Consider the following 12,909-nt stretch of genomic DNA (forward strand, 5'->3'; position numbering starts at 1 on the left):
CAAAAAAAAAAAAAAAAAAAGTTCCACCAAAGGCTCCTGGAACTGATAAAGAACTTCAGTAAAGCCTCAGAAAAAAAAAAAAAAAAAAAAAAGAAAAAGAAAAAGAAAAAGTTCCACACATATTTGGTGTAAATTGAATAAATTACCACAAGTGGCACTGATGGATATTCAGGTTCCTCCATTTTTTTCTACTACAAACAATGCTGCAGTTGTATCTTGGCACATAAATCTTTATAATTTAATTCCTTTATTTCTGTAGGATAGCTTCCTAGATATAGGATTACTTTAGTGACATATATGTAATAAGCAATATTAAATGCATACTGAGTATACTGAACCACATTTCAGAGCTCTAATTTCTCTGCCTCCTGAAGTTGGATTGAAGTTTATGTATCTTTTGACTTGTTTACTTTTAAGATTCTTGTGACCAATTTGCATTAAATAGTGGTTATTTTTTGTTTTTTTTTTGAGAAGGATCCTCGCTCTATTGCCCAGGCTGGAGTGCAATGGCAAGATCTCGGTTCACTGCAATCTCTGCCTCCCGGATTCAAGCGATTCTCCTGCCTTAGCCTCCTGAGTAATTGGGATTACGAGTGCCCACCACCATGCCAGGCTAATTTTTGTATTTTTAGTAGATACAGGGTTTCGTCATGTTGGTCAGGCTGGTCTCGAACTCCTGATTTCAGGTGATCCGCCCGCCTCAGCCTCCCAAAGTGCTGGGATAACGGGCGTGAGCCACTGCCCCGGCCTAAACAGATATTTCTGAAATACTTTTCAATGTGCATTCAATACACGGAAGAAATGCAAATATAAATAAAAATCTGGCATCTGGAAATATCTTCCCTGCTCTCAAAAATTTGGCTAGCACCAACGAGGCAAATTCTTAATAAAATCCTTACTTTTTAAAGTAAAACTTTTTTTCTTTTTTCTTATTTCTTAAGTAAACATTTTAAATTGAAATTTTTTTTCTGTACAGAGAAAGTTGAAACGTCCATTCCCATGTTTGGGATGAGAGAAAATAAATTATTTATGTTATTGGAAAACAAGATTATCGACTGTCAATAAACTCTTACTCTTTTTTTTTTTTTGGAGACGGAGTCTAGCTCTGTCGCCCAGGCTGGAGTGCAGTGGCGCGATCTCGGCTCACTGCAAGCTCCGCCTCCCGGGTTTACGGCATTCTCCTGCCTCAGCCTCCCGAGTAGCTGGGACTACAGGCGCCCACCATCTCGCCCGGCTAGTTTTCGTATTTTTTAGTAGAGACGGGGTTTCACCGTGTAGCTCAGGATGGTCTCGGATGGTCTCGATCTCCTGACCTCGTGATCCACCCGTCTCGGCCTCCCAAAGTGCTGGGATTACAGGCTTGAGCCACCGCGCCCGGCCTACTTTTACTCTTAAATTAATAAATAATACATGACAATTCTTTTCACATGAAAGGCAACGTCTGCTTTTATTTCCTCCTAGAATACTCTGGCGGCCACGCACACCAACAGCGCCGCTGGTGTAGTGGTATCATGCAAGATTCCCATTCTTGCGACCCGGGTTCGATTCCCGGGCGGCGCAAAAAGATTTTTGCTTCTCGATCTCCAAAAACCAAATAGCTTGAATAGTCTTTATAAAAACCAGATAGCTTGAAGAATCTTTATATATCTTTCCTCTTTTGGAGAGATTTAGGCTTTTTACTGTCCCTGGAGGTTTCCACTCCATTATAACTCGCGGTCGAAACACTAGAATCCGCAGCCGGAAGACAAAAAAGTTCACGCAAGTCTTGAAGCAGTTAATCCTTGCGCCTGCGCAGCCTCAGACGTCCCTAGCGTCGGGTGGAAGAGCGGCTGCGCAACAAGTGAACCTATGGATTAAGGTGTAGCCTGGCTGCCGGGAGGTTGAGAGTGCAAGATTATTCTGCGCCTGCGCGGCCCGGGTAACTTCCCTGGCTGCTCCTAGGCGCCCGGCTCGCCGCCATCTTGTATTGGGGCTTCATTGTTCCCGCTGGGCCAGGCGGTTTAGTGTAATTGCCGCCGGAGAAGGAGGCGGAGTAACCTTTGGTCAGCCGAGAAACCCCGCTATCCCGTAGCCATAACCGCTCAAACGATTTGGGAGGTAGTGAAGGGCAGGGAGTTGGACCCGGAGGCGGCGCCGCGACAGCAGCAGCCATGGAGGACGAGATGCCCAAGACTCTGTGAGTCTGGGGCAGCAATGAGGGAGGCGGGATGGTGGTCGTCCCGGAGGGAAGGCCTCGGCCCTGCGCCGCTCCCAGCCTATTGTTCTCCGTGGACACCGCGATATCGTGGTTTTTGTTTCCTTAGCATGCACCTGGATGCTTAGACCCAATCTGTGAGAGGACAAGGTGAAGGGAGACCGGGCTCAACCCTTTCAATTAATCCCTTCACTTTAGCTACACCATTGCTTGACCTTTGCTCTCGCCGCGGGCCCTCTGTGGTCTTAGACCTGGAGAAAAGACTTTTTCATTCAGATCTCTTTTTAGAACTTGTCGAACCTTCCTTTTGTCCTATGCTTTCTTTCCTTCTCTTTTCCCGCTTCTCCCCCTTTTTAATTAACCTCTTCTTATCTTTACAGCCGTCTTCCTTTAATTTTACTTTTGATTTCCTGTTGAAATTCTTCCTTTCATTTTCTTCTCGGTGATAAGATTTTTTTTTCCCCCCTGAGGCTGCTTGTACTCATTTTCAGTGCAGTAAACTTTATTCTTGCAGTTGCCATTGAAAAAAAGCCAAGCATTTTTCTTTAACCTCTGGCTTTCCTTCTGTAGCCCCCACCGACCAAAAAGCCTAACCAGACACTCCAAGGATTTGGAAATCTCACCCAGAAGGAATATATCAATTGAGGGGAAATTGATTTAATATTATTTTTATAGTCGTTTGCTACTGTTGTGATTGACATGGTATTGAACGAGCGGGCCGTTTTTGTGAAGCAACAATTGATAAATGCCCTAACATATTTACAGAGAATTTTTAGAGTTAGCGTTAAATTATCGGAGCGTGGATGTTTTCTTTGTCGTGTGGCTTCCCCCACTGCGTTCTTTGTTTTTCAAAGTATTATTGGATGAGTTGATCCTGCCTTTGTTGGCATTTCTCGGAAAGAGAAAAGCTCAATGAGTTCTTGACATAGTTTTTTGTTTTTCTTGGATGACATAGCTTTTTGTTTATATTCTTGGAATACTGGCAGTTGGAGAGCTCCATGCATTAAAAATGCAATTTTAGGTTTCTCTTTGCAGCTTTCTAGATAATGAAGTTGCTCTGAAGTACGATGTCTTTTTTTCACCTCCAAAATTTTTCCACTTCTAAGTTGCTATTTCTTACCTATATTGGAAATGTGGTTGCACTTGTTTTCTTAATAGATTGTCAGTTAATCTGTTAGTAACCTTGAAATTTCTTTTCTGTATTCCTGAGGCTCAAAAAGTATCTTTTCAGTAGGACGTAGCAATTAGTGCATGACCTTTGTTTTAGGAAAGATTGTATCTGTAGATGAATACTCCCTAAAAAACTAACTAGCCTCACTGTGTTGGTGGAGTCTCTTCCCCCTTGCCTCTTAGCTACGACAGCCATCAGCATTTTGGGTTAAGGCACTGCTCGTGTTTTATAATGTAAACTTAATATTCTTCGTTTGAAAATATTTAATTTTAAAAAATGCCAGAAGTATCTGACCACTTAACTTTTTAATTTTGTCTTTACTTTTTAATTTTTTGAGATGGAGTCTCACTTTGTCACCCAGGCTGCAAGGCTGGAGTGCAGTGTTCCGATCTCAGCTCACTGCAACCTCCACCTCCTGGGTTCAAGCCATTCTCCTGCCTCACCCTCCCAAGTAGCTGACATCACAGGCGGGCACCACGCCCGGCTCATTTTTGTATTTTTAGTAGAGACGGGGTTTCACCATGTTTGCCAAGCTGGTCTCGAACTCCTGACCTGAGGTGATCCGCTCAGCTCGGCCTCCCAATGGGCTAGGATTACAGATGTGAGCCACAGCGCCTGGCCTGTCCTCAACTCTTAACTATTACATTTATGACTTATTTTGCCTTGTATCCCTCACGAAAACACCCCATCCAAGAAACTCTTCCTCAAAGTAGTCATACTGTAAAAGTCTTCTCTTGTTTCTACCTCCCTCAACCCAAACTCCCATTTTTCCAGTCAGGCAAACCTTCGCTAAACTAATGAGGGTACTAATCCCTAAGTTTTCCTAGTAGTGTTTTTAATTTTAATGTAAGATTTTTGCTTTAATGACCCTGGAAGTCAGAGGCTTTTAATATATGTTCTTAACACAGTTCTTAGCACATTAAAAACACAGAGCCTCTTAATATATGTTCTTAGTCTGGTCCATGGTAAGTGATCAATAAATTTGTTTAAGAAACTGATATAATTGGCTGGGCACAGTGGCGCACGCCTGTAATCCTAACACTTTGGGAGGCCGAGGCGGGTGGATCACCTGAGGGCAGGAGTTCAAGACCAGCCTGGCCAACATGGCGAAACCCTGTCTCTACTAAAAATACAAAAATTAGCTGGGCATGGTGGCGCATGCCTGTAATCCCAGCTACTCGGGAGGCTGAGGAAGGAGAATCACTTGAACCCGGGAGGTGGAGGTTGCAGTGAGCTGAGGTTGCACCATTGCACTCCAGCCTGGCGACAGGAGGGAGGCTCCATCCCCCCCAAAAAAAAAAACTGGTAGAATTTCAAGCAGTGAATTAAGATTTTTCTTGAGGATAAAATAGAGTCTTAAGTTTTTATCACCTGCATACCTAAATGGCTCACTGGAAATTCCTTCATTTGCTACATCTGAGTGTTCAGCATCTCCATGTTAAGTTAGAGAATACCAGTATTTGATTTCTTGTCACCAGTACTTTGAAAACATATTCTGAGACAAACTTCCCTAAAGTTTATACTGCAAGATTATTTTGAGGAGTATTCAAGGTACAATTAATAAGTTCAAACATTTGTAGTGAGCGTATGAGTGATGTATACTACTATTCTCTATTCATGTATAAATTTGAAATTTTCCATAATAAAAAAATAAAAATATGTGTATAGTGAGTCTGAATTGGCCTTGGTCACTTTAAAAATATTCAACTTGTGAACTAAAAGCTACACACTAGACTAGAAAAACATTGCTGGTGTTAGTTGATGAAAGTTAAGTCCCTCAAATCCAGACACCTTAATATCCTTTGTGTGGTTTACTCTCAAATGCACGAGTGCTCTCTTTTGAGATAACTATACTATTACTGTGTGGCTTTCACATTTGCTAAGAGTGCAGATCTATAAATTATAGACCATCTTTAAAAGCCTGCAGCTGGCCAGGCATGGTGGCTCACACCTGTAATCCCAGCACTTTGGGAAGCCAGGGTGAGTGGATCACCTGAGGTCAGAAGTTTGAGACCAGCCCTGGTCAACATGGTGAAACCCCATCTCTACTAAAAATACAAAAGTTAGCTAGGTGTGGTGACACATGCCAGTAGCCTCAGCTACTTGGGACTCCAGAGGCTCAGGGAGGAGAATCACTTGAACCCAGGAGGTGGAGGTTGCAATGAGCCGAGATCACGCCACTGCACTCCAGCCTGGACGACAGAGCGAGACAGAGCCCAATTAATTGCTATATACTAATGTGAGTCTTGTCTTTCTTCTGCTCCATGCTTATCTTTCATTCTTGTTGTCTACCCCACTCTCCAAATAGTATTGGCCTTTGTAATTTGTATGAAATAAAATCTCTTGGATTGAGAATCAGACCTATCTTAAAGATTAGATTGAAGGCAAGGTTGACTAAAATGAGATGTTTATTAGATAATACTTATGTTTCCAAATAACTGCTAGTAATTAAGAATATGCTAGAAACATTACATTCACTCAGTAATATTGAGAGCATACGGCTGTCACTCTTCTGGGAACTGGGGATACGGTAGTACATGTAGTAGGCTTTTTAAGAATTTATGTAAGTGGCCGGGCGCGGTGGCTCAAGCCTGTAATCCCAGCACTTTGGGAGGCTGAGACGGGTGGATCACGAGGTCAGGAGATCGAGACCATCCTGGCTAACACGGAGAAACCCCGTCTCTACTAAAAAAATACAAAAAAAACTAGCCGGGCGTGGTGGCGGGCGCCTGTAGTCCCAGCTACTCGGGAGGCTGAGGCAGGAGAATGGCATAAACCCGGGAGGCAGAGCTTGAAGTGAGCTGAGATCCGGCCACTGCACTCCAGCCTAGGCGACAGAGCGAGACTCCGTCTCAAAAAAAAAAAAAAGAATTTACGTAAGTAATTATGTTAGATCGTAATAAGTGCCATGGAGAAAAATAATGCAGGGTATGCATGATAAGGAGGAAGGGGTGAATATTTATAGAGAATAATAAAGGAAAGTCATCCTTTGATAAGTGACATTTGAGGAAAAAAGTGAAGGAGATAAGGGAGAGCCATGCTTCTATCTGAAGGAGGAGCACCCTAGAAAGAGCTAGTGCAAGGGGCCCTTGGGGGCAGGACATGCTGGTTGGTTAGCCTGAGGAGAGTAAATGTAGTAGAGGAGTAGGAAATGAGGTCAGAATGATAAATAGGAATGTTAGGGGAGATAGAAAATACCAGATTATGGCCGGGCGCGGTGGCTCAAGCCTGTAATCCCAGCACTTTGGGAGGCCGAGACGGGCGGATCACGAGGTCAGGAGATCGAGACCATCCTGGCTAACACGGTGAAACCCCTTCTCTACTAAAAATACAAAAACTAGCCGGGCGAGGTGGCGGGCGCCTGTAGTCCCAGCTACTTGGGAGGCTGAGGCAGGAGAATGGCGTAAACCCGGGAGGCGGAGCTTGCAGTGAGCTGAGATCCGGCCACTGCACTCCAGCCTGGGCAACAGAGCGAGACTCCGCCTCAAAAAAAAAAAAAAAAAAAAAACCAGATTATATGGGTCCTAAAGAGAACTATCTTATCTGAGTAGGAATGGAAGCTGTAAGTGGGTTTCAAGCATAGTAGTGGTATAGCCTGTCTTAACCTTGAAACTGGCAGAAGCAAGTAGCCTAGTCAGGAAGCCAATCCAGGTTTGAGAGAAAGCAGTGCCTATAATTGTAGTTAGTGCTGGTGAAAGTGATGGAAAGTAGTTGAATTACGGATATGTTTTGAAAATAGAGCAACAGGAATTACCAGTGGCTTAGATGTGGCATGTGAGAATGATGTCGACAATAAATGGATTTATTTTAAAATGCGTAATATCAGTCATCTAAAATGTTATAGTTTGTTGCAAGATATAAGTAAAAATGAAAAGTCTTGAGGATCGATAACCCTTAAGATGTCTGCAGGCATAGTATTGGACACATTTGTTCAAGCTGGTTTACCTAGTGAAGGAGGTCCCAACTAATAAGGCAGTTTCAGCCATCTCTTGTAACAGATTATTCTTTGTGATGGCTATACATTTGTTACATAATAATAAGGTTAGGTTGCTGATGTATAGTATATACACAAGCACTTACTATTCCACACAGTTTATTTTTATGTTTTAATTGAGATAGGGTCTCATCCTGTTGCCCAGGCTCTGGTGCAGTGGTGCAATCGCAGCTCACTGTAGCCTCGACCTCTCAGGCTCAAGGGATCTTCCCACCTCAGCCTACTGAATAGCTGGGACTACAGGCATGTACCACCGTGTCTGGCTAATTTTTAAAAATATTTGTAGAGAGGCTATCTCACTGTATTGCCCAGGCTGGTCTCGAACTCCTGGGCTCAAGCGATCTTCCCACCTTAGCCTCCCAAAGTGCTGGGATTATAGGTGTGAGCCACCGTGCCTGGTGTCTGCATAATTTCTTCATTAGTAAAAGACATAACTAATCTTTTCCCCCTAGGGTAACTTAAGCAAAATGAGAGAATTTTCTAGCAAATTGCAAATGTTCAGAAGTCATTCTGAGACAGTACATTTAACTCTTTAACAGATATTTATAGAGCAATAAATATCACTGCAATGATATTGCAGTGTTCCAGGCAGTGTTCTAACTAGCAGTCCCCAGCCTTTTTGGCACCGAGACCAGTTTTATGGAAGACAATTTTTCCATGGGCGGAATGGTTTCAGGGTGAAACTGTTCCACCTCAGAACATCAGGCATTAGATAAATTCTCGTAAGAAACACACAACCTAGATCCCTTGCATGCCCAGTTCACAAATGCTGCTAATCTGACAGGAGGCAGAGCTCAAGCAGTAATGCTCCCTCCCTCGCTGCTCACCTCTTGCTCTGTGGCCCAGTTCCTAACAGGCCATTGACCCATAAAGGTCCGTGGCCTGAGGGGAGTTGGGGACCTCTGTTCTGGACGGTAGATACCAACTAAGAATAAAAATGAAAACCGCTTATGGAATTTATTATTAGGTAAGAAACTATTCATACTTTTTACTCACATTTTCACAGAGACCTTATCAAATTCTGCCTTTTTTTTTTTTTTTTTGAGATGAATTCTCTGTCCCCCAGGCTGGACTGCAGCGATGAGATCTTGGCTCACTGCAAACTCCACCTCCTGGGTTCAGGTAATTCTCCTGCCTCAGCCTCCTGAGTAGCTGGGTTTACAGGCACCCACCACCACACCTGGCTAATTTTTTGTGTTTTTAGTAGAGACGAGTTTCAACATGTTGGCCAGGCTGATCTCGAACTCCTGAGCTCAAGTGATCCGTCCACCTCAGCCTCCCAAAGTGCTGGGATTACAGGCAAGAGCCACCACTCCCGGCTAATCCTGAAAATTTCTTACAGGCACAACAGTCAGGTGAGAGTAGACACAGAAGAGATGCAGAGATAGTACAGACTTTTTTTTTTGTGTGGGGAAGGGTTTTGCGGAGGAATGGCATGATAACCTTCATCTAGCATCCCTTAATGTTACCATCTTATATAACCATGGTATAATTATCAAAATTAAGAAATTAACACTATAGGCTTTATACCAATTTTTCCACTGATATCCTTTTTATATTCTAGGATCTAACTCAGGAAAATACCACATTGCATTTCATCATCATCTCTTTATTCTCCTTGGTTCTGTGAGATGTCTTTCTTGACCTTAACACTTTTTTTCTTTTTTTAGAGATAAGGTCTCTGTTGCCCAGGCTGGAGTGCAGTGGCACAATCATTGTTCACTTCAGCTTCCCAAGTAGCTGGAACTACAGGTGCACACCACCACACCCAGCTAATTTTTTCTTATTTTTTGTAGAGACGGGGCATATCACTGTGTTGCCCTGGCTGGTCTCAAACTACTGGCCTCAAGTGAATCTCTCACCTTGGCCTTCCAAAGCACTGGGATTACAGGTGTGAGCCACTGCACCCTGCCGACACTTTGGAAGGGTACTGTTTCTCCTTTTCTCCAAAATCACCATGACTTATTTTTTCTTAACTTACTCTGTTGGTTAGAAGTAGGTCACCAAGGCTAGCTCACACACTCAGGAAGAGGAAGATTAAGTTACACTTCCTGGAGGGAGGTATATCCAAAGAATTCATAGTCATTTAAAACTATTAGTTCATTGGTCAAAACCTTTTTTTTTTTTTTTCCTTTGAGACAGAGTCTCACTCTGGTGCCAGGCTGAAGTGCAGTGGCATGATCTTGGCTCACTGCAACCTCTGCCTCCCGGGTTCAAGCGACTCTCCTGCCTTGGCCTCCCTAGTAGCTGAAACTACAGGCACGCGCCACCATGCCCGGCTAATTTTTTGTATTTTTCAGTAGACATGGTGTTTCACTGTTGGCCAGAATGATCTTGATCTCCTGACCTGTGATCTGCCTCAGCTTCCCAAAGTGCTGGGATTATAGCAGGCGTGAGCCACCGCACCTGGCCCAAAACCAATATTTAATAAATATATTAGAGGTGGTACTTTGAGGCTATGCAGATACCCTGTTTCCCCTTTTAAGGTTTCATCAACTAATGTGAGCTTCCATGGGTGGATCTTCCTATAGAAATTGTTACTATAGTATGTTAATGGTGATTTTCTATTTCACTCATTCTTTTTACATTTATTAATTAATTCTGTAAGAAAAAACTATTTTTCCCTTATCCAGGATCCATTTAAACATTATTCATTGTGTTTGGTTGTCAGTGTTTTTTATGTCCTTTTTTTTTTTGGTGGGGGGATAGGGAGAGCAGTGTCTTGCTCTGTCATCCTGGCTGGAGTACTGTGGTGCAATCTCAGCTCACTGCAATGTCCACCTCCTGAGTTCAAGTGATTGTTGTGCCTCCCGCTCCCAGGGAGCTGGGATTACAGGCATGCGCCACCATGCCTGGCTAATTTTTGTATTTTTAGTAGAGATGAGGTTTCACCATGTTGGCCAGGCTGGTCTCTAACTCCTGGTCTCAAGTGAACCACCTACCTCAGCCTCCCAAAGTGCTAAGATTTGAGGCTTGAGCCACTGTGCCCAACTTTATGTTTCTTTTACTTATTTATATCCTAGAAATGAGGTCTTGCTATGTTGCTCAGGCTGGATTCAAACTTCTGGGTTCAAGGGATCCACCCACCTCAGCCTCTCAAGTAGCTGGGACTGCGGGCTTGTGCCACTGCTCCCTTTTATTCAAGAACAGTCATCTGTTGTGTTTGTGTTAGGACAATAATTTTTTGAAGAGACTGAGTTGTCTTATAAAATGTCTCACATCTGGATTCGTGGAATTGTTTTATATGCCTGATATCCTATAAACTTAAATCTAATTTTCAGCTTGGTTAGATTTAGGTTAGACTTTTTTATGTAAATATTTTATAGGTGATACTGTGTAATTCATATTATATATATGCAGTGTCTCATTGGTTGTTGCCCAACTATAAAATAATTGAAAATTTTATCACTGGGTTATAGTGGTAACAGCCAAAGCTCTCATTTTTGAGGTAAGGTCTTCCCTTTGCAATGAATTAAGTAATCTGTGTGACAACTTTGACACCTTGTGACTATTTCCACACCAACTGTTCACGTAGTAATTTAAGCATAGATTAAAGGTCCTTCCCTGAATCAGTTGTTTCATTAGGGTTTACACATTGTTAATTTAATACTATCTTTCTACATTTATTAACTAACATTCTTTTGTAAAGAAGTTTTCTAAACTAGAGCTATTAGATTACACTGTTTAGGAGTTCCTACTTAATAGGATAAATACTTAATTCTGTCTCTTTTTCAGAATAGAGACTTGGTGCAGTAATAATTCCCAATACTGGTAAATTGCTGTCGGGTACATGTTGCTGTTACTTTATCTTTTGAGTACCATTATTTTACCTGATCTTTAAATGTCATTTGTTATTGACTCAGCATTTCTTCCTTTGCCATCTTAACCTTTTCCGAAGGCTTCGTGTTAAGTACTCAATATGTGTTTGTTGAATGGTAGATGGAAAGAAGAAACCAAATCCACACTTTTTGAGCATGTATGAATATTTATTTTTCTGAGGAGAAAGTCCGTACCTTATATCAAATTTTCTGAAGGGGACCTGAGAGACAAATGAGAAACTACCGTTTTGGGGAGACTGCATTCTCTGATTCCGGAACTGGTAAACCTCTAACTCTATAACATGACTAGAGGTAAACTCATCTCAAAATCTCATTTTAAAAACTTTTTTATAAACCCTTTATTGGCCGGGCGCGGTGGCTCACGCCTGTAATCTCAACACTTTGGGAGGCCGAGGCAGGTGGATCATGAGGTCAGGAGATCAAGACCTTCGTGGCTAACATGGTGAAACCCCATCTCTACTAAAAATACAAAAAATTAGCCGGGCATGGTGGCGGGCGCCTATAGTCCCAGCTACTCAGGAGGCAGGAGAATGGTGTGAACCTACAAGGCGGAGCTTGCAGTGAGCTGAGATCGCACCACTGCACTCCAGCGTGGGTGACAGAGCGAGACTCCATCTCAAAAAAAAAAACCCTTTATTTTATTTTTAGAGATAGAGCCTTGCTCTGTCACCTGGTGCAGTGGCATAATCATAGCTCACTGCAGCCTCTTAACTCTTGGGTTCAAGTGATCTTCCCACCTCAGTGTCTGAAGTAGCTGGGACCATGCCATGGGACATAGTGCCACCATGTCTGGCTAATTTTTTATCGTTATTTTTATTTTTTGTAGAGACGGGGGTCTCACTGTATTGACTGGGCTGATCTTGAACTCCTGGACTAAAGTGATCTTCCCACCTTAGCCTCCAAAAGTGCTGGGATTACAGGTGTGAGCCACTACCCCTAGCCTAAGCCCTTTAAATGAAGATCATCACAGTCCTACGGTCTTGTAATGCACTATTTATGTTTTTATTGATTACCAACTCATAATCTGTGATCTTTCTACTCCCTTTCACCCCTCTTCTACTGATCAGTAATGTTAAATGGAAGGTTTCTCATCCCACTGTGAGCATTCAAAACAACTGATAATTTATCCATAACTTTTCAAAAATGTGTTCATTGCATAACCAAAGTCTACCTAAATTGAACAAATAAGGGAAATAATGTTAATTTAAAAATTGGGGGTGCCAGCCTAGCCTGGCCAATATGGTGAAACCCCATCTCTACCAAAAATATTAAAAAATTAGCTGGGCGTGGTGGCAGGCGCCTGTAGTCCCAGCTACTTGGGTGGCTGAGGCAGGAGAATCACTTGAACCTGGGAGGCGGAGGTTGCAGTGATTGGAGATCACGCCACTGCACTCCAGCCTGGGCAACAGAGCGAGACTTTGTTAAAAAAAAAAAAAAATGGGAGAACGTGAGTGTTCTTAGTAATATTAATACCATAAAGTAGAAATAATTGCAGTGCTTCTTAGGTTTGATTGTATAAATTTTTTTTCTTTTTCTTTTTTTTGAGACGATATCTCGCTCTGTTGCCCAGGCTGGAGGGCAGTGGTACCATCTTGGCTCACTGCAAGCTCCGCCTCCTGGGTTCATACCACTCTTCTGCCTCAGCCTCCCAAATAGCTGGTACTACAGGCGCCTGCCACCACTCCCGGCTAATTTTTTGTATTTTTACTAG

At 42.7% G+C, this 12,909-nt stretch overlaps 1 protein-coding gene and 1 non-coding gene across 3 annotated transcripts in view; both read left to right on the forward strand.

Moving 5' to 3' along the window:
• The first annotated feature begins 1,489 nt into the window (after positions 1-1,489).
• On the forward strand, positions 1,490-1,560 carry TRNAG-CCC. Its single transcript has one exon. It is a non-coding gene; the product is annotated as a tRNA-Gly (tRNA).
• Positions 1,561-1,921: 361 nt separating this feature from the next.
• The window catches only part of TIA1 (TIA1 cytotoxic granule-associated RNA binding protein), a 37,172-nt gene continuing 26,184 nt past the window's right edge, over positions 1,922-12,909 (forward strand). For both annotated transcript variants that reach the window (XM_011945237.1, XM_011945238.1), the window contains exon 1: positions 1,922-2,176. In XM_011945237.1, the coding sequence (XP_011800627.1) occupies positions 2,151-2,176 (26 nt within the window). In that variant the 5' untranslated portion in view covers positions 1,922-2,150. The remainder of the gene's footprint in view (positions 2,177-12,909) is intronic.

Source organism: Colobus angolensis, unplaced genomic scaffold (assembly GCF_000951035.1).
Source record: "Colobus angolensis palliatus isolate OR3802 unplaced genomic scaffold, Cang.pa_1.0 Scaffold24, whole genome shotgun sequence".
Classification (NCBI taxonomy): domain Eukaryota; kingdom Metazoa; phylum Chordata; class Mammalia; order Primates; family Cercopithecidae; genus Colobus; species Colobus angolensis.